This window comes from Phalacrocorax carbo, chromosome 18, assembly GCF_963921805.1.
Source record: "Phalacrocorax carbo chromosome 18, bPhaCar2.1, whole genome shotgun sequence".
Lineage (NCBI taxonomy): Eukaryota > Metazoa > Chordata > Aves > Suliformes > Phalacrocoracidae > Phalacrocorax > Phalacrocorax carbo.
The window spans coordinates 6,030,691-6,056,630 of NC_087530.1; the positions used below are offsets into that span (position 1 = coordinate 6,030,691).

General features: G+C 47.5%; 2 protein-coding genes across 4 annotated transcripts in view; one reads left to right on the forward strand and one right to left on the reverse strand.

The window, feature by feature from the left end:
• The first annotated feature begins 275 nt into the window (after positions 1-275).
• On the forward strand, positions 276-1,212 carry QRFP (pyroglutamylated RFamide peptide). The gene is made up of 2 exons (XM_064469072.1): positions 276-320; positions 826-1,212. The coding sequence occupies exons 1-2, from the start codon at positions 276-278 to the stop codon at positions 1,210-1,212; spliced, it is 432 nt and encodes a 143-aa protein (XP_064325142.1).
• A 3,880-nt stretch (positions 1,213-5,092) lies between these two features.
• Positions 5,093-25,940, reverse strand: part of ABL1 (ABL proto-oncogene 1, non-receptor tyrosine kinase) — an 84,636-nt gene continuing 63,788 nt past the window's right edge. For all 3 annotated transcript variants that reach the window (XM_064469131.1, XM_064469133.1, XM_009514475.2), the window contains 8 exons: positions 22,972-23,244; positions 19,042-19,126; positions 18,502-18,679; positions 16,138-16,322; positions 13,885-14,037; positions 13,220-13,309; positions 12,720-12,884; positions 5,093-10,272 (listed from right to left, as the gene is read on the reverse strand). In XM_064469131.1, coding sequence (XP_064325201.1) covers positions 8,573-10,272; positions 12,720-12,884; positions 13,220-13,309; positions 13,885-14,037; positions 16,138-16,322; positions 18,502-18,679; positions 19,042-19,126; positions 22,972-23,244 — 2,829 coding nt within the window. In that variant the 3' untranslated portion in view covers positions 5,093-8,572. The remainder of the gene's footprint in view (positions 10,273-12,719; positions 12,885-13,219; positions 13,310-13,884; positions 14,038-16,137; positions 16,323-18,501; positions 18,680-19,041; positions 19,127-22,971; positions 23,245-25,940) is intronic.

A 25,940-nucleotide genomic window follows, 5' to 3' on the forward strand; every position in this document is an offset into this window, starting at 1 on the left:
ATCCTGCAAGCACAGGGTAGACACCTTAGCCCCCGTCACCAGCAGTGACTTTTAAGGCAACATTTGCAGCAAAAATAATCGTAATAAAAATTCTGTTTCCCCTTTCTGAGCCTTTTTGGGAGGAAGAAGGAGAGGCAGAGCAGCCCTGCCTGCACTCAAGGTCACCCCGGATGCCTGCAGCATTGCCGCACGCGGCCCAGGACCACGCTCCCTCCTGCTCTGCTCAGCAGACCCTGCTGCCGGCAGGGCACCTCCGAGCCCCATAAAGCAGAGGGATGTCGAGCACCTTCCTCCGCACTTGCATTAGCCAGGCACTGCAGGTAGGACCGGCACGGTGGAGGATAAGGCTGGCTCAGGTGAATGCACTTAAGTCCTCCCTGCAGTGCCTCTAAGAGGAGCAGGTGGCTCCAGAGCCCATCAGCCTGCCCGGCTAATAGCCCACTCAGCTACCCCCACCTGAGCAGAGCCCAGCTCTCGGCTGAGAACCAGGGGAGTAGCTACAAGGCTGTAATTTGTGAGCACAGAGCAGTTAAAGATGAAGAGGAGTGTGTCTGAAGGAGGCAGGGGAGAGGCAGAGCAAGCTCAACCCCCCCCCAGCACGCCAGTGCTGGTGTGGAGGCTGCAGGAGTGGTGGGTGCTGGAGGGGGTTTCTTGCAGGCTGTAGGGGTGGCAGGGCTGGTTTGTGGGTGCTGCAGCAGGACGGGGAATGTGTGCTAGCTGAGGACAGCCCTTCTGCAGCCACGCATCCTTGCTGCTGCGCTAGCCACCGCCCGAGGATGCTCTGCATTTTACCAACATGTCTTTCCCTTCCTCTGCTTTCCCCAGATGAGAGCACCCTACTTGCTGTCCTGCCTCTTCCTCCTGAGCCTGGGGGCCTGCTTCCCTCCCAGTGAGTGGCAGGAGCTGGAAGACCCTGGGGAAGGGACCCCGCTCAAGCCCGGCTGGCAAGCGGCACCTGAGGACTCGAGTGCCTGCTGGAGGGCAGCAGCAAAGCAGAGGTGCAGCGAGGAGCTGAGCACACTGCTGGGCATCACCAGGGAGCTGTGGGGCTATGGCAAGGAGGGCAGAGAGCAGCGGCTGGGCAGGCGAGGGGGCTCCAAGCTGCTGCCGGTGGGAGGGGAGAAGCGCAGCGGCACGCTGGGGAACCTGGCTGAGGAGCTCAACGGCTACAACAGGAAAAAAGGGGGCTTCACCTTCCGCTTTGGGAGATGAGGTCCTGGACTTGACCACTCACCTCCTGCGGGTCGCCCCGTCCCCTCCTTTCCTTCCATCTCACCTAGGTTTGCTTGGACAAAAGGGTATTGGGGGGTTTTACTGCTGGGATTGCCTTGGGGAGGGGGGATGTCGCATTTGCTCCACTTGCAGCCCTGCCACAGATCTCACATCCCTGTTCCCAGCCGGTGTAATGGAAGAAGAGGATGGTGCCTTAAAAAGAAGCCACGGCATCCCTTCCCCAGTCACACGCGGCCTTTGCTGGGGCACGGCGCAAGTGCCCTGCGCCACATCTCCAGCGCTGCGGTGCAGGCGGGGAGCGGGGATGCCACCCCAGGGCAGGCAGAGCTGGCCGGGCCAGGCGTTGAGGCTGGAGGTAGGTGGGCTGAAGGGTTACAGCGGGATAGTCCTGGTGGTGAGAGCCCCCCGGGGACTGCCTGTAGCTGCTGTCCAGGGCAGGGCTGTCAGGGAGGAGCAGGTCCCTCAGAGCTCTGCGCGGAGTCGCAGTCGCTGCTCTCCTGCTTATTACGGAAAAGTCCCTCAGGCAGCAAATTCTGCTTAGTGTCAAGATGCCACTTAGGAGAGCCAGCTCCTCTGCGTAAGCCAGGCCAGAGCAGCGGATTTGAGAAAAATCTTGTCCTTAGAAATCCCTGGTGTAAGCACAGAAACCTGCCCTGGCACCACCAGCCCCACCGCAGTCCCACCACCCTGCTCACACCCCAACCCCGAGACCCATCCTCAGGTGTCCCCAGAGTCCGTGCAAGGGTGAGATGGTGATGACCGACCTTCAGCATCCTTGTCACATCACCCCAACGCTTGCCTGAAAGCCCAGCCCTTCCTAACCCCCTCCCGGCCTCAGCGCCACCCATTCCCAGCTGTAGCTGCTGCAGAAACTTGGGCACAGAGGGGCTGAGAGATGGACCCCTGCACCTACCCAAGGCCACAAATGGGTGCTTGGCACCCTCCCACTCTCCGGTCCCCCTGCCAACGGGGCAGCTCGGGGAATTGCTAGCCCCAAAAGCCAGCACGGCCATGACTGCGAAGGATAAGCCCTGCGCATCAGAGACCGCCTTCTCCTCCTTTGGGCAGATTTAGCTCTGCCAAAGCCAACAACGACGTTTGCTTTTGTGCCTGCCACTGCAGGCAGAGATATTAGTAATCAGAGGTCTAACTACCTGGCTTGCAGGCACTAACGGCAAGTTAGACACCTAACGACTGCTAATATTTCACTGCAGGCACAAAAATGAAGCAGGGCAATTATTTGCAAGTGCTAAATTGCACCCTCAAAATCAAAGACCATGGCAGGACTTGGATGGGGGTGGGCAGGGGGGGAAATTAAAATTAAAAATCAGGCTCCAGGAGGTGCATTGTAATATCCATCAAGCAGACAGACCACTTAATACAGTGCTGCTGGGACCGGCTTAAGGTGTTCTCGCAGCAGGAGCAGTGTCTAAGTGAAGGTTGAATGGAGGCGAGCTGGGTCCAGCGGGCAAACACCAGCCATGGGGCAGCCAGGCCTAGGGAGGAGCAATGGAGGTGCGCAGGCAGGCTCCTCCAAGGAGCTACGCATGGGTCACAGCCCCACGGGGGCAGAAGGGAGGGACTTCAGATTTGCAGGGATAGAGACGATGTCAGGATTTGGCCCTCGCACGAGGACGGCGCCAGCTGTGAGGGTGAAGGAGAGGAAGGGCACTCTCCTTCCCCTGCACCTCTGCTGCGGTAACCATCTCTCACCATGGGGACCACAGCAGCGACTGACAGACCCGGTGGCACTCGGGGTGGCTGAGTCCACGCAGTCCCCCCACCCTGGGCACCCCTAAACCCACCTTGGATCCCTCTCAAGTCCCACCCTGCCGAAGGCCGCCGGTTCGGGGGACGCAGGCGCAGCCCTCGCATCACGCAGCGGAGACGGGAGCTTTATTGATGTTTCTATGGCAACGTCTCCTTTTTTTTTTTTTCCCTTTCTTTTGAGTGTTCAAACCATCAATAAATATGCACTGATCAATTTTACCCTGTGCTGGAGTCGGGGGGAGGGATGGGAGGGAGGAAGGGGAAAGAGTTTTTGAGCAACGCTGGACTACTGAGGGCCGGTAAATCCCTGAGTTTGCCGTGATGGATCATTGCAGGGAAAAGTGGCACCGTCTGCTGCGGGAAGGGAAAGGAAACCTGCCGAGCGGTGCTGGGCTGGGGGGGGACGCCTGGGCTCCTGCTCTCAGGTCCAGGAGAGGAACAGGGTCAGAGCAGCATGATAAAACCCTATGTATAACAAGGCTTTGATTGAAGCGCAATAACCCTCTGTATAACTTATTTAAAAATAAAACCCAGCACTTCTCACAACGCTTACCTGGCAGGTGGGACAAGGCCGGGCTCAGCCCGAGCGCCCAGGGGGCTCCTCGATGGGCAGCTTGGTGCCGTGGGAGCGATGCCGTCACCCTCCTCACCCGCCTGGAGGAAAGGGGCTCCTGGCAGGCTGTGACGAGGGCAGGTGAGGGTCTGCAGCACCCCCAGAGCACCCCTTGGCATGCATCAGGATGGCTGTCGTGCTTGGAAAAGGCAGCGCTCCAGGCTCTTCGTTATTGCTCCCTGGTGATTGAGGCTGCGGAAGAGGAGGTTAAAGTGAATGGAAAATAACTGCCTGGAGTCTGGGGGTGTTGTCTGGGAGGAAGGAGGGGGGAAACACACCAGGAGCAACCCCCGGGAGGCTGGAAAGCCCATCCCTGCATGCTGGACATGGTGACTCCGATCCAGCTCCCATGGGAATCTACACCCCCTCCCAGCCCCTCCCCTCCCGCATGCCTTTGTGGGGCAGCTCCCAGGGGACACCCAGACCCCCAGCACCTTTGATACCCAGAGAGCTCGGAACCCACCCGCACACTGAACCGTAAGGAGCCAGATTCATTGTGGCACGGCCACCCAGGCGTCGGAGCAGAGCGTAGGCAAGGCAGGACAACATGCCCAGAGCACCGCCACCAGCGCCTGCCATGCACGACAGCCCACAAAGGGACGGCATCAAATAGGCATTGGATTCTTCTACACATGGCCAGCGGACCCAGCCAGCAAGGACCGATGCAGACACTTGCTGCCAACATCACCACGTTGGGACCCTCTAGGAAGTGCCCGGTGTCCTTCCCTGAGCAGGGTACAACCCTCGTACTGGCCCTGCCTCCGCTCATCTGCTCCATTCCCGTAGGCTGCTCCTCAGCTTTCCTTCATCCCCAGCAGACCTGCAGCACTACAAACAGCAGCAAATCTCAGAAACCCAAGTGGATCCTCTGCAGAGAAAGAGCCCGATTTAATCACGTCCAAGGGACTCATGAAGGGTCTAATGCATCATAACTGGGTCATTCAGCACCGCGGCTTCAGGGGCACAAGTAGGACCTTTATCAGCAGATTGGATGTTAGGACAAACATAACCTTCAACAGGGGGGCGATTGCTGGGAAAACAGTTCAGCGTAGCCTGGCTTGCAGGTAAAGTTTCTGCTGAGCTGGATCTACCGTTGATAAAACACCGAGCAGCACTCCACCCGCAGGGAGGACAGCTCTGAGCCTAGCCTGAACAGCCGAATGACTTGCAGGGCTGTCCCTAACCCACAGCTTTAGGCGCACCAACAGCGCTGCCCTCGGACCAGGGGCCCGTCCCGCTCTGCTGCCAGCCCATGCGAAGCCAGGAACCCTCTCTTCAGAGGTGACACAGCGCTTAGGTATATTTTCCTCTTTTCAGTTGGGGAAGGATTAATGTCAAACAAGGAGGCGGCTGTCAGTTGGCCCCCGATCACCCCCGGGGGCAGGCAGCACTCCTGCTTACCCGAGAGTGCCACACCAGCCTATCTTGAATATTTTTTTCTCTTTTTCAAGAAAAGGAGTGAGTGAAAACACTGACCACATTTTACGTTTTATGACAAGCAACTTCTCAACAAAAGGCAGGTTGACATTAAAGGAAAACTTAAAAGGGTGAACATTGTAATTTCAAAGACACGAAAAACAAAACAAAAACACAAACACAGCTATTTTTCCCCCAGAGCACTCTCACTTTCAAGCTCAATAGCTGTGAAAATTGGAGCAATCAAACTGTTAAATGCATCGATCTGTTACATCAACTCCTACTGTATTCAGCTAAATTTAGCCTTTAATCCCCTCTCTTTCACTCCCAACACTGCAGGTCCCGGGGCTTTCCCCAGCCAGGTCAACCAGCCTCTGCCTTCCCACGACACCATGGACTGGTCCCCAAGCAGGCAGAGATGGAGATCACCAGGAGCGATTGTATTTAGGGGCAGGTTAAGCTTCGCCATCTTTCCTCAGCCCACAACTCACCGTGCTCAAGTCTTTAAGCTAGAGATGCAGACAAAGAGCAGCCTGGACATTGAGCTTTGCCAGGGTCATCGTCACAGAACAACCAGGAACCCCTTGTAGCTCCGCGCGTACATTCACCAGACACCACCACTTTGCTGAAAAGTAGCCTGCGCCTTGCCAAGGGCAGGCCATTCACTGCATTTCTACTTGCCAACAGCATCCTCCTGCTCCTCATCCTCTCCGGGCTCATTTAGAAGCAGCCCAATGCAGTCGCTGCCACGGCAACAAGGTTTCCGCTGAGCCTGTTCCCATGGCCCGCGAGCGAGCGGTTGCCTGCGCCAGGACCGACAGATTTCACCATGGACTTGTCGAGGGGATTGGAAATTGGGCGAGCTGGGTTATAACCCTAAACCACCACCGAGCAACTGCGGGCCCTCGGGCACACTGTTGCCTGCCCTCATTTCCTTCCCAACTTTTTTCGCTCTTTAGCATCTTCATTAATCAAGGCAGTATCTCATCTTAGAGGCTGCTCAGTACCTGAATACGCCTCTCCCTCAGGGTTTGCTGCAAAGGCTGAAGGTAGTCTGGAAACAGAAAATAAGGATGGACAACCAGAAATGAGGGAGGGACCAGCCAGAACTGTCTGAGGTGAGAAACTCACAGGTCATTTCATAGCAGAGGAGGAAGAAAAACCAACAGCAGCAGAATTACAGAATACACACAATTAACAGGAAGAAAAATCTAAAGTCAAATCTCTGATTTAAATCTCATTGCAGACAACAGCAAAGCCCTTGCATCAAAAGAAGTGATGCCAGTCTTTATTCTGTGCATCTTTTCTCTCCCCTGACTTTTCAGAGCCAGCTCAAAAGGACGTGGAAAGGTGCTGCTGCCTGGCTCTGCCCAGCCCGCTGCACCGAAGGGCCCCGCTGAACCACCCCAACAGGGAACCCCTCTTTTCGGACGCAGAGTCTAAGGGGAGGTAACTGGGTTTGGAGGGCCTTCCTAACAGACAAACACAAGTTTTCCTCAACATTGATTTATTTTTAAATATACTACGCAGGAGAGACTGGAATAAAAAATAAATCAAAAAAAAAGAAAAATAGAGAAGGCGAGGAGGAAGAATTGAAAGTCATGTACAGAAACAATCTGTACTGGACCAAATTAAAGGGGAAACAACCCCCTTAAGTATCACAGAGATGAAGGACAGAGCTATTTACACACTGTAAAAAAGACAAGTCTACAAAAGTGTGTAATAACAAGATACAAATGTATAATATAGTGGCACAATATGTTATCAAAGTAAAAACAGTACCTCCAGGAAAGAGACAGTCCAAGGATTGGGGTGTTTTCCCCCCCCTTACATTTTTAAAGGCAGCCTGTGGCAGAAGTGTGTATTTTCTTTTGAACTTTTGTCATGTGTTAAATCATGGCTGTTTGTGAGGGCGAGAAGTGGCGTGAACACACACAAGTGAACTACTAGAAATCATATACAAAACAAACAGTTCCAAAGAGAACAGCATAAAATACAATTAAAGGCAATTAGTGTTTAAGATACACAAGAGGGGTCAACAAGAGTTACAGGGGAACAGGACATGGAAAATGCTTTTTTTCTCATGTTTGGAACTGTTAAGAGGAGTTAAATTGCACTGTTAATAGCCCTAAACCTTGTTCTTTCACTATTGTCACAAGTCACAGTTAGTTCCCAGTCACGTTGCATTAGTTGGGAAGGTCACAGGACCCTGGAAAGGAAGCGCAGGAGTCCTGCTGTCAGCGTTTTGTGGCACTCTCCTTGGGAGATGCACCCAAGAGAAGTGTCTGCAGTCTTCACAGATCCTTGTTTGATGCTGGATGGAACCACACCGGCATGAAGGTAGTGACGGTTTTAACCCCAAAGTACTGGCATTTCGGCTCTTCACGGGGAGTTAGCACTGGCACGGAAAGGGAGACACTACAGCCCCTCAAAGCACAGGTCTCCAAGGGAGCACAGCAGCCAGGTCCCATCTCCGCCCACAGAACCAAAAAGTCTGGAAATTCAACTACAGAAACAGCAGTTCTCGCCCATCTGCGATGTGCAAGCTCAGCTGAAACAACTGCTGGAGGCACAGTGGTATTTCTGAACTCATCCTAAGCAGCATCTCCCCCTGCTGCAACCCTCCTGTCTTTCAGGGAGCGATGCCTTGCTCAGCACCAGCACCTACTGCTCCCAGACCTGCTCTGCAACCCTCTACCCACAATGTCCGCCCGCTTAGTGTTAGATACCACAAGATTGTGACAGCGACGTCCTTCTTCAGACCTTTTCCGGTCCTTTTTTGCTACCAAGGGAGAGCCGCAAACAGGTGCCTGTGCCACTACATTAGCGGGTGCTGTCTGCAACATTTTGAACCCAAGCAATTCATTTGGGTTCAACAACATTAACAAATTGCTGAAAACACAGAAACAAAGGGCAGCAGGTGGAATCATAGGAAAAAATTGGGTAATCACCACTTATAGCATTCTGTCATTAAAACCCCTTACATTAACAGTTTTCCCCCCTTCCCTCCCAGGCGTCATATCTGTTGCATTAATGTCAGGTAAATGTCATACTCGGGACAGGGATACGTGCTGCCACTCTCCCAGGAAACGCAGTGGGTATATTGCTATTCAAAACACTCATACGTGTGTACAGTAGGGCAGAGGGAGGGGATGAAAATGCAGTAGAAAGTCCTCCTGAGGAGGATGGCATCTCAGTGTCCATCAGTCTGGCTTCAGTCTTAATGGTCTGTCCAGAACAATAAAATATTAATAAAAAGGCATGGAGTGACATCAGCATTTAGACTTGTAGTCCACAAGGCAAGAACTCCACAGATAAGACAATTACGAGTATATGAAACACAGGGCATCTGAGTTAAGAGGGTGGGAAGTGCCTCTGGAACACAGCCCTGCCCTTCGGAGCTGGGGCATCCATTCACAGACTGTCTTTTGCACAGCCCTAACCTGAACGCCCTGGTCCTCTGTCAGTCCACACACGTTACTCTCTCCACAGTTGGCTTTGGCCCATTGTGATTTTTTCCCCCCCCTAACCTGGTTTCTGCTACCTCTGAACAATGTCGCTGATTTCTTTCACAGAACTGAGAAGTTTGCTAAAGTCCTGGGTGGCCGCAGGACCACTGCCAGCTGTTGCTGGGCAGATCTGAAGCTCCCGTAGGTTATTCTCCAGCTTATTGATGGCCTCCCGAAAGGCAAATTTGTTCCTCATCTGCTGAATGGAGTCCACATAGCTCACGCAGAAGGTGTAGAGGTTCTTGCCAGCCTCCAAGACAGCGCTGTGGCTTGCCATTTGTTCAGAGTTCTTGCTGATGGCGATCCGTAGAGCCTCAGTGCTTTCCAACACCACCCCTTTAGTGATGGTGCCACTGGCAATCCTCTCCGGGGGCTGCCGGGTCTTCCGCAGTGAGACCCTGGTGGATATGAGAGGGATGAAAGCTGTAGATGATGGCTGGTCCCCGCCAGGGGCAGAGGGTGCAGATGTGGAAGAGGCAGCTGGGGTTGCTGTGCTCATCAGCAGCTTTGTAGAGGACTGTGGCTTTGGTACAGAGGGGATCCCCAGCTTTTTCACACCTTCCCCTGACTGGTTTGGCTTGACAGCATCACTGCTCGCAGCATCTGCAACCTGAGTCAACTGTTTGGATTTAGGCCCAGACACCACATCTGCTGCTGCTTCGTGGCTGGGACTGTGAGAAACCTTCCCCGGCTTGCCAATGGAGGATGAAGACAGTGGAAGCGGAGGGGCCGGTTTCAGCTTCGATAACTTCCCTTTGTCCTTCCCTGCCGACTCTGACGTTTGCTTGAACCTCCTCAGTCGTGGCTCCTCAGAGGAAGCCTTGCTGGCACCGACGAACCCAGCGGGGTTGGGTTTAGCAGCAGAACCTTGGTCCATCGTCACAGTGGTACCTAAGGCACTGGATTTGACTCCATCGTCCTTGTGGAGCACGCTGGAGGAAGGAGGGGCAGCAGCTTGCCTACGGCCAAGTTTTGGCGTCAGAGTGGGAGGGCTCGAGCCAGGGCTCGACTCTGCATCTTTGAACACATCATCAGTGGTCTCTTCATTTTTCTTAAGCAGCCGTGGAGGAGGGGTCACTGTTCCCCTGACAGCAATGTCAGTCTTGGCCTCGTTTGCCCGCTTCCGAGGCAGTGCTGGCTTTTCACTTTTGTGTCCCCCAAAAGTGGAAGAATCAAACTGGCGTCCCGTGGACTGCAAATCCCGAGGCAGAGTTACAGATTTCCACTCTGTGTCCTTTGCCCCGTGGGGAACACAGGAGGCTGAGCAGGACCTTAAGAAACGCTTGCTGGAGTTGGAACTGCTCTCCTCTTCACCGGCTACCCCTCGACTGCTGCTCATCGTGCTGGACTTCTTCCGTAAGTGAGGAGATAAGAACCCAGAGTTCCCAGCGACAACCCCATTGGTGACACCAGCCCCGTTGCTTGGGCTCTGAAACTTGGGGGGATCAGCTGCATCTGCGGGGGGTGCAATGAAAGCTCCATTGCCAGCATCCCTGCACTCCTCCTCCCCACCCGCCCTGCGGTCCGAGTGGCCATCCATCTCTCTGAAGGAACTGCTCCGTTTTGGAGGGGTAGGGGCAGTCTTCTTCTTCTTCTTGATAAGGGCACTGAAGAGGTTATGCTTTTTGTCTTTCGGAAGCAGCCTCTCATCTTCATTCAGACTGCTCTCCAGGGCCACCCTCTCCTTCCGTGGGAGCAAGGGAGAAATGGCAGGTTCGTGATCCAGCAGGTCTGCAAGGGAAACAAAGAGAGTCTACTGAGCATTGCTTCAACAGCCAGAATAATCAGTTTTCTTCCAGGATCAAACCACTGCAGCACCTCAAAAAGGTGCAGGTTCTGTAAAGAGAGCTAACACCAGAGCAGGAGTAAAGCAAGCGCAGCTGCACTGAAGCCTGGACTGAACATGGTCCCTAATCCTGCATACATTCATTTCTGAGGTGTCTGCTACAGGACTCGGCTGCCAAACTACTTTCCCTGTAGGCTTCCGATTTAAACAACAACATATAAACACATGTTTTTTTGTAAAAACAAAAAAAACCCCAAAATGTTTATGTTCAGATTCCTGCTCTCACATCTGGAGACTTGTCTAAACTTCACACGGTGAAGGTGATAAATATTAAGAGGCCTTTGCTTTAGTCCCTGTGCTGTTGCTGCCTTCTGAATAGCCAGCCCTCCAAATTAGTAAGACATCTCCGTAACCCACCTCCATCCCCAGTCTCCTTGTTCATTTAGATTGTGATACTCCTAACTTCCTTCCTGAAGTCATCCTTTGAGGGGAACGGAAATAACTGCTCCACAAGCAGAAATCAAGATGCCCTTTGACAGGTGAACAATTCAGGTCATACAACTGTGAAGCTGGCCAGCTTCGTACAATAGTGGAGGAAAGCAGTAGTAACAGTCTCCTTTGGCAGCATTGCTCCAGAAGGAAACGATGGGGTGACCCTTTCTCCACTTACAAGAGGTATTTAAAAATGAATAGTGGTTTATAATAAATTTATACAGAGTCCTGAAGGTCTCTGTACTTGACTGACAGGGGGTCTCATTGCCAGGCCCGGCACTCAGGTGGCATTCTAACTCCAAAGAGGAATGCCTTCAGGGCAGCATATACATTTACAGCTCGAGTAGGCAGTAAGCAGGGAGATGAAGCAGAGTCATAGGGGAAAAGGAGGATGCTTCTTAGTCACGTATTGGTGATCATCATGCTACGGGCAGGATTCTGATTGAGGACAGAGGACTGGAAGAAAAAAGTAGTTGTGTACTTTGAGAAGACAGCACGCTTCCACAGGACCAAGTGCAGTTAAACTGTTCCCACACAACAAGTTATGGGGACCTGGACAACCAGACGAGCTCTCACAGCACTTCAGGAGGCCACGGCCTTACTTTGTCTAGACACAGTGGAGCTGCAGAGATCCAGAGAAAACTAGCAGCTTGCACTGAGAACCGGCTACCAGCTGCTGGACTTGCTATGGAAACACTGACAACTGAAGGGGAAACTGCAATCAAACTTTAATGTGAAATATTTTCTTTCACAATAAAGAGTTAAATGGTTCCCAGCATAATGTTAAAATCTTATTATTCCTGCTGCACTTGAAGCTCTCAAAGCCCTTAAGTATTTAAATGAAGTTATTTTACTTCAAAGCCTGTAATACTAGGCAATTATATTTCCTACATATGGTAAATAACCTTCCTTTCTAAGCCACTGATACTTTCTTTTTCCAACATTCTACATCCCCTCTTTTTTTCCCCTTTTTGTCTAGATGTAGGTACATCTGCTACCGAAACATGTACTACTAAGTGAATCTGACATTACACAAGAAAGGTCAGTCACATGAATGGTTAAAGAAGGCACCCTCAACAGCAGCTGGAAAAAAGCACTGTATTTTGTTTTACCTTATTATTTTTCAAATGAACTAAATATATATCTACTGTGTACATTCAGCGTTTTACTAGTGATTTTATTACCTCAGAATGCAAGGTAAGTTGCTGAAGAAACTGATTGAAAGATAGTTTAATTTCATGGAAGATTCTGTAAATACCTCTTTGTCCCTTGATGAAATTATATTTGGTACATGCCAAGAGTAATACTCTTCAGTGCTGCAAGCACAAACCTGGTAGGATGGAACAGTGAAGAAATCTCCCTTATGGGGCTTGCTAAACCCGAGCAATCATCCTGCTTTAAATTATGCAGTGTGGTAGTGTAAAGTGGCTTGAACACAGCAGATTATCCAGCACTCAGATGCTGTGGGAGATCCCACTGATAGCTCCTACCATAGAATGGGAAGAGGATATGATCAGAGAGCTCCGTGCTCAGGCTCTGGTCTATAGGGAGCTGCAGACAACAGCCATTAAGTTAAAAGAACTCCTAGGGCTTCTCTAAGCCATGGCAGGTATAGTGCCAATCCCTCAGCCAGTTAAGGATTCACACTCCCAGCTGGGGGCTGTGAGTGTGTGTGTATCTGGTCCCAAGATTAGCAACCTACCTTTACAAAAAATAATAAAAGGAGTTCTGAACCCAGGAAAGCAAACTCAGCAGCCTGTCACCCAGAAACACAACACTGGTACAGAAAGACATCACCTGCTATTAGACACAGCCTTTCCTAGGTGAAGACCTGGTGTTGGACATGTATTTTTTTTCCTCTGTATTTCCTGAAGCAATAATGACTTTAATTAAAACCTACCACATTCTCCCTGGCCTCGAGCATGTGTAGTCTCCAAGCCCTCGTTGGCGTCTTTGCTTTCAGCAGCTCTCCTTGACGTTCGTGTTTTGGTTGGTAACTCTGGGGCCTGGAGGAAATTGCTCACTACACTCCTCATGCCCTTCTTTCCCAATTCCTTCTCCACCTCTGCAACGTACAGAAGAAAATCACTTCAGTGAACAGAAGATAAAAACTATTGTGCCGTTCAGAGTTAATAGCACAAAAGAAAAGCAAACAACACAAAGTAGAGGTTCCTTGAGGTTGTTCAGCCATTTGGCACTTTAAAATTAGATGCGTGCCCATACACAGAAAAAGCTCGCATGTGAACACCCCTCTGCTTTCTACCCCATTTACACCAGGCAGTATAACCTAGAGCTGAGTTTTACTGCAAAGCAGCCTCTGGAAAATGTGCAGAGTTAAAGATGTAGTTGGCTCTTTTCCCCTCCCCTGCAATTGCTGCTCCAAGAGGAACCCAGACCTACCATCCGATATGCTGGATTCCTGAAACATCGTCTCAAAGGCCTGATGGATCTCAGCAAAGGAGGGCCTATCGGAAGGGCTCCACTGCCAGCCTGGAAAAAACACCACCACTCAAAATGTCCCGCCAGCATTAGACATTCAGTACATTACACCAGCAGGAGCTGGCTATTACAGTCCTTTTTTTATAAAATGAGTGAGATAAAATAATGACATGGAAACCTCATTTGAAGGGTGATGGGTATCTGCAACCAGCACTGAGCCAAAGTAATGCTGGAAAAAAAACATATCACACTAAGTCCTGTACCAAAAGGCCACAGTGGAAAAGTAACAGTCAGTCCCTTAAGAAGCCTAATGAAGCTACTGCTTCATCCTTACAGCACGAGCTTTTCTTTAAATTGTCAGGAAAAAAAGGAGACAAAGAAAACAGAGCTGAACAACAAATCTCTCCCCCAGACCTGTGTGCTCCCAGTAGAGAAGAATGGCTGGTTTCAGTGTGTTCATCCTTTGGGGGAAGCAGTTTTAACCAAGCACTTCTACCCAGCATTGCACCTTCACTGGAAATGGCAGGGCGTTTCTCGTGCCTTGCTGTATGTGGCCAGATCCTGGCACTTTTACTGCATCTCTGCAGAGCTAAAAAGCAGCGTTTGCAGGGCTAAGGAACACTTACATGCTCTCATGAGCTCATAAACTTTCTCAGGACAGCCTTCGGGGCGCTCCATACGGTAGTCCTTCTCCAACAGCTCATAGACTTGAGACAGGTCAATCCCAGGGTAAGGGGACATGCCATAGGTCGCAATTTCCCACAGCAGAACACCAAAGGCTGCAGTGGAGGAAAAAAGGGCGGGGGGAAATCAGTAAGTTTTGTTTTCGTCTTAAATTTGAGAGGATGTTTAGTGGGAGTGGTCACTGAACAGTGCTGCACACTTAAACCAGTTCTGGGTGGCTCAGATTCCATCCTCAGCTGCAGCTTAAATGTTAAAGAAGCATAACAAACCCCTTCGTCAGCACAGACAAGTCTCCTGCGATATGACAGGGTAGAATTAGACTAATTTTCAATGTATCAGTTGTCTCAAACCTGAACGCCTTGAGATCCTTCAAGTCCTATTAAAGGCACAATTAAGAGCCTTCACAGTGGATTAGCTGAAACCATTTCACTGCTGCACTGCAGTCTCTCCCTCAATTTGACAACTCCTCTCATCTGCAACCTCTCCCTAGAGGACTTGCATATTTTAATAGCTCAGTGTTTTTGGGGTGCCCTTGTTTAGCTGCAGCACAGTCCAGAGGGGAAACCTGGGAAGCAGTAGTGAGAGGAAAGTTTCGGCAGTTGCAACCAACAAGGCAGGGCAAGGGCAAGACATTTTGGTCACACTGAACAGGAAAAGGGAGAGCACACAAAAAAAGTCTTGAAACCAAGGCATTCAAGTCCCAGAAGTCGGTGGGGATGCAGGTCAGCTCCAGGGTCAGGCAGCGAACCCAGGAGTCGGGCACGTAGAATAGACTCAACACCAGTTCAACAACCTGCATGTAATTAGTTCAGTCATCCTATTCTGTTCTTAACCTGAAGAGAAAGCGATTACAATTCTGCATAAGTAAGGAAATCACATCACATTACATGGTAACACCACCAAGGGCAATTTACGTTAGACATTTCTGTGCACAATTTTCTTTGATTCCTGTCTTGAGGCAGTGAGGTGAAATGTCTAAACTCTGGCGTGCCCAGCAGCAGCCGTGGCCTCCGGGGACAGCCAGCTTGCTCTAATCAGATCCCAAAGTCCACTGCCCCGACCCTCACGACACAGGTTGTGCTAACCCTAATTAAAGATACTCAGTACTCCTTTTGGATCTTTCCTCCCCAAGTACTCCGCTATTTAAACGCAAGAGGGATCCCGCAGCCACCACAGCGACACAGCAGCATCCTTGAGACTGTGGCAGACACCCAGCAGCAGCCAACACTACCACGTGCAAGTGCAAAGCAGAAGAAACACCTTGGTCTGCAATCACCTACTCCTTGGGAGGCTCTTTTGGGTTTCCCTCTCCCGTCTATAAAACATTTCACATCTACCTAAAAAGTGTCTTCAAAGCGGAGCCTTTCTCTGCACAGTTTCCCCAAAACTCCAGAATACTTAATCGCTGCTTCGCTACTCTCTGTTGTTTTATGCATAGAAGATGCTCAGGATAGCATATTCCGAGTGTCTTTGGGACCACGTCCTACAAACTTCTATCTCATGTCACTGGGCACTTTTGAGAATTTGACCAACAGCTATGGCAGAGACATAAAACCCAAAGAGTGGCTGATAAAAAGTACAATGAGGTTTTCTGTGGTCAGATTTGATAGAATGTAGCTCCATTTAGCTAAGCTTACTCTTATCACCAGCACCTCAGGGCTCTCCAATAACCATTTGTCATCAAATTTTCCCTGTTCCTCCTCATCTCATTCCACAGATTATTCTTTTAAAATGCAGAAATATGAGCTTGGAGCTATCACTAGACAGATATACACATAATTTTTTTTCTTTTTAAACATGAAACGATCCAGATTCTTGCTTTCCTCCTTGAAGTAGTTAGAAAGTTCCTGGCTCTATAACAACATATCGCTTCACAGTGCTGTGCCAGAACTGTATAAAGGCAGTAGTATCGGTGCCCTCCAGCCCCATTTCATACATTTTCTGTAAACGCTACAGTATCCTTTATTTTCGTGCTTTCCAACAATTCAAACATAGAAGGTCAGGTCGGCATCCTCAGTGCTCCACTCAAAGACTGACTTAGCAGAGATGAGTTTCTGCACTCTGACAAGCTCATAGAACAACATGGCTCAAACCAGGGAATGCGTTCCTTCCTGAAATGTTTCACAATGTCCTCATTTCACAGCCCTGGAAAAGATTACTCTAATCTCCGTTAATTTCTACTTGCAAATTCTTACCCCAGACGTCAGATTTAATGGAGAACTTGTTGTAGGCCAGGCTTTCTGGTGCAGTCCACTTGATGGGGAATTTTGCTCCGGCGTGGGCAGTGTATGTGTCACCTGTCATTAGCCTGCTCAGGCCAAAGTCTGCCACCTTCACCAAGTGGTTCTCCCCTACAAGGCAGTTTCTGGCAGCAAGGTCCCTAAAAACAAGAACAAAAATAGGCAATGAGAAGTCTTTACCATCTCACTTTTAGCGATAGCAAGGAAACCTGCTGTTCCCGAAGAAACCTGGGCCTGTGTGTGATTATTTTGATCAGGGTATTACACAGAAATTATGTAGTTATACACATACATGTAAGAAGTTATTTTCCATTCCAGCTTTGTAAGACTGTCATCCAAACTTTTTTTTTTTTAATTTGAAGTGAAAGCTTCAAGAAGCCCCCTCACTTTCAATAAAAGCTGCCACCCTCAGGATAAAAATAATTTAAAGAAATGTCAGTGCTCAAGTTATCAATAGCTGAGGATGAACACTGAATAAACGAAGTCTCAATGCCTCACTTCTTGCCCACCTCTCTAGCACTTTGGTCACCCCAGCCAACACCAGGCGCTTTCCAGAACATCTTTTCCAGCCCTTGCTCAAGCAGCAGGTTTAGCTCCCAGCTATCCTCTTCTTCCTCCCAAGCGTACCACATTTTATAAGACAACTTTCTCATACCATGTTTTGGTCTTTTCAAACCCGCTGTGGCCTCTGCTATCAGTACTCACAGTTTTAAAGGACTGGGCAATAAGCAAACTAAGCTTTTCCTCCCCATTTTTCACCTGCCTCCACCCTGGCAGGTGACAGATGCGCACGTTGCATTTGCCACTTCCCTGGCTCGTACATGCTGTTAGCACCCTTGGAGATGCTTCACGAGCATAAAAACGTAAAGCACAGGAGTACATTTCTCCTAATATTAGGTTTCATTAAAGACACTTTTCCAGATTATGTCACATTGAACTAAAAATTGATTCTACCAGAAAGCTTGAGTGAGATCTTTAGATATGAGGCATACACTGCTGTTTCCTTTGCTTGTTCTGCTCAATCAGAATAAATTTTTTTAAAAAGTAAGTCCTAGTAGATGCCCATTAAATTTTCACAGTGTTTTTGAATATACCTTCTTATCAATGCTGATTACTACAATGTGCGCCTAAATAAAAGCGCCTCTTCATAATCAAATTCCTCCTCCTTCCCGATTCATTAAATGAGGTCACAGCGCAGCGTTTGAATCCATCGATGTGAATTGTGACAACACTCTTAAAATAATTGGGTAGGTGGGTATGGGGGTGGCTGATAAGGAAAAACGCTACTATTTATTTTAGTTAAATGGGTCATCAGAAATAAGAGGAAATGAAATGAACGGGAGAGCAGACAAATGGGATTCACACAAAGCAGTTTTTAAAGTTCACTTCCTACAGGCTGAAGGGATGAAATACTTTCAATAGAGCAAATCAAAGGCTGGAAATTTTAATTTGCAGCATCACCGTTCACTTTATTGACTGACAGAAGCATTTAAACAGGCCTTTCAGGCACCAAAGGCAACGCATGACTTAGAGGAGCACCTAGAACTTTACACACGATCTTCATATTTGTCTCTATGAAAAAACACGTGCTAATTTCGTATTCTAGTTAATTGGGCAGGAAAGGTCACGCCATGGCACAGAGAGCATCTTGTACAAAGCTCAGCGACTCTCAAACCTTCGCGCAGGATGTGTCATTATATTGCTAGGAGGCCATTTCTACAGAAGAAGAATGCAAAGCTCTAGCCATAATTGCAGCACACTTAAAGGTCAGAGTCTCTGAGACTTTTAAGACTGCAGAGATGCTTATTAAAGTGAATACGCAATCTGGACAGTAGTGGGAAACAATCCCCACAGAGGACAGGGGAGAAAAAAAAAAAATGAAACAAACAAGAAAGAACATGGGATAAGAAGGCACTAGGAAGGTGGCTTTGCTGTGAGCACCTGCACACAGCCAGCAACATCTACGGCAGCAGTTTCTAATGGCTGTTAGAATCAAGGAAGAGCAGTAGCTTATCTGGTCCATAAAGAACCCGCTACTTTGGGAAGCATTTACATGCAAGGCCCTTGTCCAAAATATAGAAGTACTATTATGTCTTTCACCTGCATCTACTTCAACAGTAAGAGAAAAACACAGAGAAAAACAATTAGACGACCAGCCTGTAGACAGGTTAATGTACTGTATCAGAATACAATGCACTAGTGTGTTAAACATAGACACCAACCGCATCTGAGTCAATGTCGTGATAATCTGAAAGGCAGAAAAATAAATCAAGGGGTGTTTTGTGCTGGAGATTCAGGGGTGCTCACTGTCCTTCCTACCTGTGAATGAAGTTTTTCTTCTCCAGGTACTCCATGGCTGAGGAGATCTGCGTTGCCATGTACAGCAGCACCACAGCATTCACCTCCTGCCGGTTACACTCGCGCAGATAATCCAACAGGTTCCCATATGTCATGAACTCCGTAATGATGTAGAAAGGCGGCTCCCGTGTGCACACCCCTAGGGGCCAACATCAAGGTTACAATGAACGTTTGAGAATATCAGTAATCATCAGGTTTTGTCCTCTAGGGCAACTTATACCTCAGGAAGGTAGAAACATGGGGCTCACAGAAAGAATGAGTTCTGCTTGGAATTGGTTAATAGAGAGTTTTAATTCCCTGCTGCAGGCTCTGGCAACTTAAACATTAGGGAGACGAGATCATTAAAAATCATGTATTAGTGGTACAAATTGTGAATTTTGCCAGACAATAAGTGTCTGTATTTAAAGCCTTGGTATGGTAAGCAGCTTATCTGCTCCTTAACATCCATATCACTGCACAAGGGTTTAGTTCAAATCCCTCTGCTTGGTATTTATCACTTACCTAATAATTGCACCAAGTTCGGATGCTTGATCTCCTTCATTACTGCGGCTTCTTTCAAGAACTCTTCCACCTCCATGGTATCCTCCTGCAGAACAATGGTAAAGCTTTGGCAAGGACAGCGTGCACAAAGGAGAAACAGCTTTTTATATGAGGACACAAAAAGAACTGCAAACTGACAACATAAGCCACAGTTCTTTCAAGGTAATTTTTCCCCGTAGCCACATCACAATGCCAGGGAGTTAGGAACGTTGGATTTTTGGAGGATTTTTAAAAAATATATTTTTATCATTCTTATTCTAACGGAGCTTTTTTGGGCAAGAAAATCCATATCCCTTTTGTGAAGGGCCTCTCATAGGACCACTCAAGAGTTGAAAAGGAAAAATGTGCTTGTTCCTAACAGAAAAAAAGATAACATGAAATAAAAAGTACAGAAAAGAAAAGAAACAAGAATGAACATAAAAGGAAGGATATGCCACAATCAAATGCTTGAGAAGCTGCTGAAACATGGGCCCCCAGTTTTACTGGGTAGGAGCAAGAAATCCCCCCTTCAGACGGGGAGGCACGACCGATGGCAGCCACTCCGTAATTGAAAGCCTGAGGTTTCACAGATTTCATTTCTGGCATTTAGATCCTGACCCATGACGTAATCATTCTGGGCAGACATGTCACTACTTATTTGTTGAACGCCATAAAGTTGCTTGGCACAACACAAAACCGAGGAAGATACGATCTTGCTCAAAAGACATATTTTCTAAAGCAAATACGCCCCAAATGGCCAGAAGGTCATTTCAAAGTGGTGCAAAAATACAGATCTATTCCTAAAGCAACATTGCTTTCTATATCCATATTCTTTTTTCATTGGTGGATTAATGTTGACAGGCTACATGGACGAAGTGTTTTAAGGCAGGATTGGAAAGGATTTACTGCTGCTGGTGAGAATGATAACAGTGGGCTGCCACTGTAAGATCCAGCCAGCTCTCTGCTTTGCAGTTAGCAATGAGAACCTTTTTCAAATAGTTTCATTCAATCATTTACTATTAGTTGCCCATTAGCTTGATTGGCGGCTGTGATTCGCTCGAATACACTCCGTCAAAACTAATAGCCCAAAGGTCCTTGTGAGCAGAACCTTAAACTGTTTTCTTTGGCAAAGGAAACTGGGTTAATAATCCAGGTTGCAAAATACCCTAAATATGCATTTACCTTATGCATGCTATACAAACTCTGAAAGGTTGTTCCTCTGCATAGCTGTTCCACTCTTTTAAATCTCTTACCTCTCAGTGACCAAATTAATAGGAAGGACATATACAGAGAACTACGGTAACAATGATTTCTCTGAAAATCTGATCTCATGCAAAGGACTTCCACCTTCCACTGTACAAAACCACGGAAGAAATAAAACAGTTCTGGCTACACAATTTTTTCCTAGCAGAGCAAACCATGCCACCGACTGAAGGGACACCAGGGTTGCACGTTGTCTAATTTAAAACACAGGCTTCTCTGCCGAGGAAAAAATTAAAAGGAAGAGGCAGTCCTAATGGATGCAGACTTGAGGTGTGCAGTAAGAAATGTGCAGAGATGACCGGTTCATAACAGGTCAGCCATTAAATGGCCCTCAGGGGGAACAAGCGCTGCCCACAGTCACAGCAGGCTGCATTCGGTCCAATGCAGCCACTGCCCGCCTCACGCCCCTTCCCATCAACTTCAGGGGTAAAAACTCAAAATCAGAGCGTGTGGTCTTATGACAACAGACCCTTATAAATACTGATGTGTCCTGTGCAACTCACTGAGCTTCCAATGATACATTTTAATGGGAAACATCTAAGCAGCAAAACATTGTCTAGCACTTCCCAGTTAAATGCAACCGAGGAACAGTGTGTGCTGCTTCGACTGCCTTCTTGTGTGACCTCGTGTTTCGCACCAGCTCTGAGCTACATTTAGACACCTGATAGAAATCTGAACAACAAATGGGTGTTCGTAAGCATCGCTGTTCAAAAGAAGTTGGAACAAATTTTTTTTTCTCTCTTTCAGTTTTCCCTCCCCTTCATCTTTCTTAAAAAGATATCTGGAGTAGATGGGGAAGGAACAAGAAGAGCCATATAAAGTTTTAAAAAATATTCTCTCAGAGGAAAATAAAGCGAGTCATCTGAACGTTTGTGCAGAAGCTGCGGAGGGCTTGTTTTCCCCAGTAGAACTGGGATGTAAATGTGATTTTAAAATGTTTCCCAAAACTTTGAAGAAAGCTATAATCCCACCTGTCAGGCAGTAGACTGATGGATTTAAGGAAGGTGGATTATAAATTTGCTTTTAAGGATGGTTTTACTGTGCATAATTGCAGGTTGAAATGTTTCTCAACTCTCCTCTTGGTTATTCTTACATTCCCCAGTGGAACATGCTGCTCCATACTACATTATGAACCACTTTTAGTTATGTTTCATTAAATATTTATTTGATGTATTTGAAACATCCGTGGTCTGTATTAAGGTTTCTCCTTATGCACAAACAGATTTTATGGCATAACACAAAATTTGCCTTGGTTGATGGGTTTTAGAGAGAAGAGAACGAAAGCAACAACTACAGTTCGGAGCAAAATGAGAAGTCTGAAGATGTCAGGTATCCTCACACCGTAACCAGAGCAGGAAAGGAGATGTTACAGCAAACAATGTTCCAGGAAAGACCTGGTCTCTCCTCTTCCCTACAAACAGGCGTTTTGTTCAGCCTGGTCACATCCCAGCTCCACCTGCACTGCAATGCTCCTGAGTAAGCCCTGTGGTCCCCAGCGCAGTGGATCCGAGCTGGGGTAACACTAGGTGTCACTCGCTCCCTGTGCAAGCAGGCACTTGGACTCTCCTCCGCTGGGGAGCAGCAACAGGAATCTCCAGAGTACAAAAAAGGCCAAAATGAAAATACTTTCTGCAACCATAGCAACCCAGAAATACTGAGGTAGCTGCTGCTCAGAGCGTAAGGAAGAAATATTTTCCCCAAATCAAGGAAACGTTCTTCCCCTGACACTAAGGCGTCTACACAGTTCTCTCCACTTCAAAATTTCCATTGCAAAAAACCAAAAAGAAACAAACCAAAAACCCCGTTCTGTTTGTTTCTGCAAGACCAAACCACATCCCCATTGGGGGAGAGAGAACATGGTGTCAAGTTAGCATAAACTCTTATTAAGCAATCAAATGCCATGTGTGTGGATGCTGCCAGAAGATCTCAAGACATTTTTATAAACATAAATGAATTAAGCTATGACCTTATGAACTCACAGAGCATTATTTGCATTTCAAGAGACAAGGAAACCAAGACACAGAAATCAGGGGGCAGAGCCAGAAACAGAACTGATTATCCAGTTCTTCATTAAAGCCACTTAGGAATTTCAATAATATATTTTAGCTTGGATACATTTTTTTTCTCCTCTTATTTATTTTGATATGAAGCAGCTGTGAACAATTGCTTAAGACTTCCAGGTACACAGGGAGCTTGTGTTTTGGGAAAGATGCCACTTAAGACAGAATATCAAAACATGTAAAGCCTCCCTGAAGCACAGCCTTTGAATTTTATGTTGTCTTACAATCCACAGTTTTCTTTAATACACCAGCTTGCGTTAGCGTGTTCATCCACAAACAGCTCACCTTTGCCACACCCCGAATGCAAGACATCACGGCACTATTTACATTTCTAAGATTTCATCTGTTCTGAAGTGAAAATTATGCTGTTATCGTCCTCCTTCGTTTAGTTACAAGCGTTTCAGGTATCACATAAAACCATAATAGGATTAAGCTCTTTCAAAAATACTCTATTCTGAGCCTACAGCACAGAAAGGAAGGGCTGTCACCGACCCGAACTGTCTAACTATGGCTGAGGGCAGGCAGCCTGCCGGAACTCGGTTCCTGCTGAAAGGAGATGAACGGGAATGCTCAGAGACTTGAGTCCTACCTTTAGAGTCTTCACAGCCACTGTAAGGTTGTACTTCTTCCAGACTCCTTCATACACCTCTCCATACTGCCCTCCACCAAGCTTGTGCTTCATCGTGATGTCAGTTCGCTCTATCTCCCATTTGTCGTAGTTCGGAGACACGCCATAGATAGTGGGCTTATTGCGTTTGGGCGCCGGGTAGTGCAAAGTGGTGATGAGCCCATCTGCGACAGTCGAGTGATGATGGACCAACTCTGCTAAGGTGTTGAAGCGGCTCTCTGAAGAGACATACAGCTAGGAGCCAAAGAGAAGGAGAAAGCCCATTCACACCAGAGCATTCATATGTAGAAACTACATTATAAAATTGTGAAAGCAAAGTGTTGCATTGCTTCTACTTGAGCTGCAGTACCACGAGCTCCACAAGCTCTGTAACTAGCTCTCAAAGCTGAGAACAATCAATGCTTACATGGGAAATGCATGGATTCAGGAGAAAATACATGCACTTTGCTGAAACAATATGGAAGGAATGACTGCAAATAGCATTAGATCGGCATGCTGTTGCTTGAAATGTCTTTTTTCAAAAGGCTGCTCCGTAAAGCTTGTGGGACATTTCCCAGAGAGTAAGGGGTTGTCAGCCTTGGTGCCTTGATTCCATTATTTCTATTTGGGTTATGACATTTTCTCCTGCCTAAGTTCTCTTTGAATTGTCCCTAGCAAACATGTGGCTTCCCTGCTTTTGGCCTAAGCTCCTGCATAGTATTTTGCATTAAGTTGGACAGCCGGTCACTCCATTCTTGTGATGGGAATCGATCAATAACACAGAAGTAAAATCATTACCACTGAATGAGAACCTGCTGTGAGGCACAATAACACATAATTGTTACCTTTTTAACATTCATACAGAAGATCCATTTTAAGCCTAAAAGCCTACTAAAGACAACAGACAAGTGACTCCCTACCACCAGAGCTTTGTATTTCCAGTTTCACACTCAGGCCCAGTCCTCTGCTAGGCAAGGTGACAAAAGCTAGAAATTTAGTTTTAAAAAAAGCGGTGCTGGTAACACCTGAAGGAGAGGGAGAAATCTTTGTATCAAAGTGCAACAGCCTATGCTAGACACGGCACAGAGAAGACAGAATTGCTCTGTTTCTCACAAAAGACCAAGGGACAACCTCGCAGGAAAAGCAGCACCGTGTTAGCCTCCCAGGCTTCTGTCCAGTGCGCACACCGTGAAACTGGTCCTACTGTGCACGTTACATGCCCAGAGCTATGATCAAACTTCCCAAATGCTTCTGACTGGGTATGCACTCAACAGTTTGTGCATGTGGAGTGGCCGTCCGTCTGGCATTTCAGGAGGCCAGGAAGTTGACGGGGCTACCAGGCATCCGAAAATCCCAGACTTAGGGTCAAATTCTGATTCTTCCACCTAGACAGAAGTTTCGGATTGAAAAAGAAAATGCATCTGTGAAGCTCCAGCAATAAATGAATATGTCCAACAGAACAGGGAGATGCATTTGCAAGAGGGAAAAAGAAAAGAAAAATGTTTGCAGGGAGGGACAAAACCACCCTTAAACTTGAGTAAAGCCTTTGGACTGGCAATTCCCGTTTGGGTGCTCCTCCTTTGCAGGCACCTATTTACTGTACAAACCCAAAATGAGAACACGCGGCATTGGAGAAGACCAAATATTCTGAAGCATATGAGAGCACAGGCACTACATATAAGAAAAGGTGAGTAAAAAAACCAGCCATCTCATCCAAGGAAGTCAAAGTGATAGACAGAAGTGCCTCCCCTCCTCAGCATCCTGCTTGCCCAAACCCCTACTTAAGTTTATGAGAATGAGCCAATGCTTATGTAGGTATGGCGACTATAATGGTCAGAATTGGCAAAAACCACCAACCTATGTGTGTCATGGACTTATTTAAAAGAGCTGCAGAAAGGTAAAATGCTCAGCTCAGACACACTGTGTAACCCAGAAGGGGAAAACAAACACAATGTGAATGACCCCACAGAGCAGTCACAGGCAGGTTAGACTACTGCAAGGTACAGGGTGGCTGCTGGCTTTTGAGCTATGGCCTTTATAAAAGAATGATGTCCTTGTAAGGTGTCTGGGTAGTGAACGTTATATAGCATTTGGTATCCAAAAAAGGCAACTATGCTGTAGAAACCTACCTTTCCAGTGTTGGGAAATCATAACCCCTGCTTAAAATGGCATTTCCTCTCATGGCAACAGCACCTGGGCTTGTGGGAATGGGAGAAAATGCACAGTGGACAACCTGTCTGTAAGCCACTTGAGCTAAAACCACACCATTAACTGCCCCGGTGACAACACATACACTTTTGGATGTACAAGGATATTCAGAGTGGAGGGTTTTTTACACACCCTGGGCTGGAGAGATCTACTTTCTCTTCACTCTTGTTTTTCTTTTGGTACAGTTGCTGATAAAAAAACTCCTATGGAAACGTTATCTCTAGAAAATAAAGGCATCCTCCTGGGGAGCATGTTCTTAACCCTCTACCAAAATGAGTCAGATATTCTTTTGGTACAGGGACTGGACCAAATCTCATTTCAACACTATGATTAAAAAACAAAACAAACACCAAAAAAACCACCACTTTTCAAGATCAAAGAGGTGAAATCACCTTAAAAACAAATGTTCTGAGAACAGAAAAGTGACAACATAGGAGAGGCTTTTACAGCTGCATCACTTGGACCACCAAGCATTAGCCATTAAACCACAATTTAAAACAAGCCATACCTGTCTGGGAACGACTTGTAGTACTAGCAGTGGTACGAGCACTTCACATGTTCACTGAGGACTAAAATATAAAAGTATGGGTGTAGAAGATTATGCTGAACTCCAGGATCACTTGGAAGTATTAGAGTAGTATGGAGAAGGAAGCTGCCCAGGCTTTTACAATGGTTTCGATCTCATGATCTCAAAATCTCATGACAATTAGAGATACCTGTATTTTGTGTGACAGACTGTATTA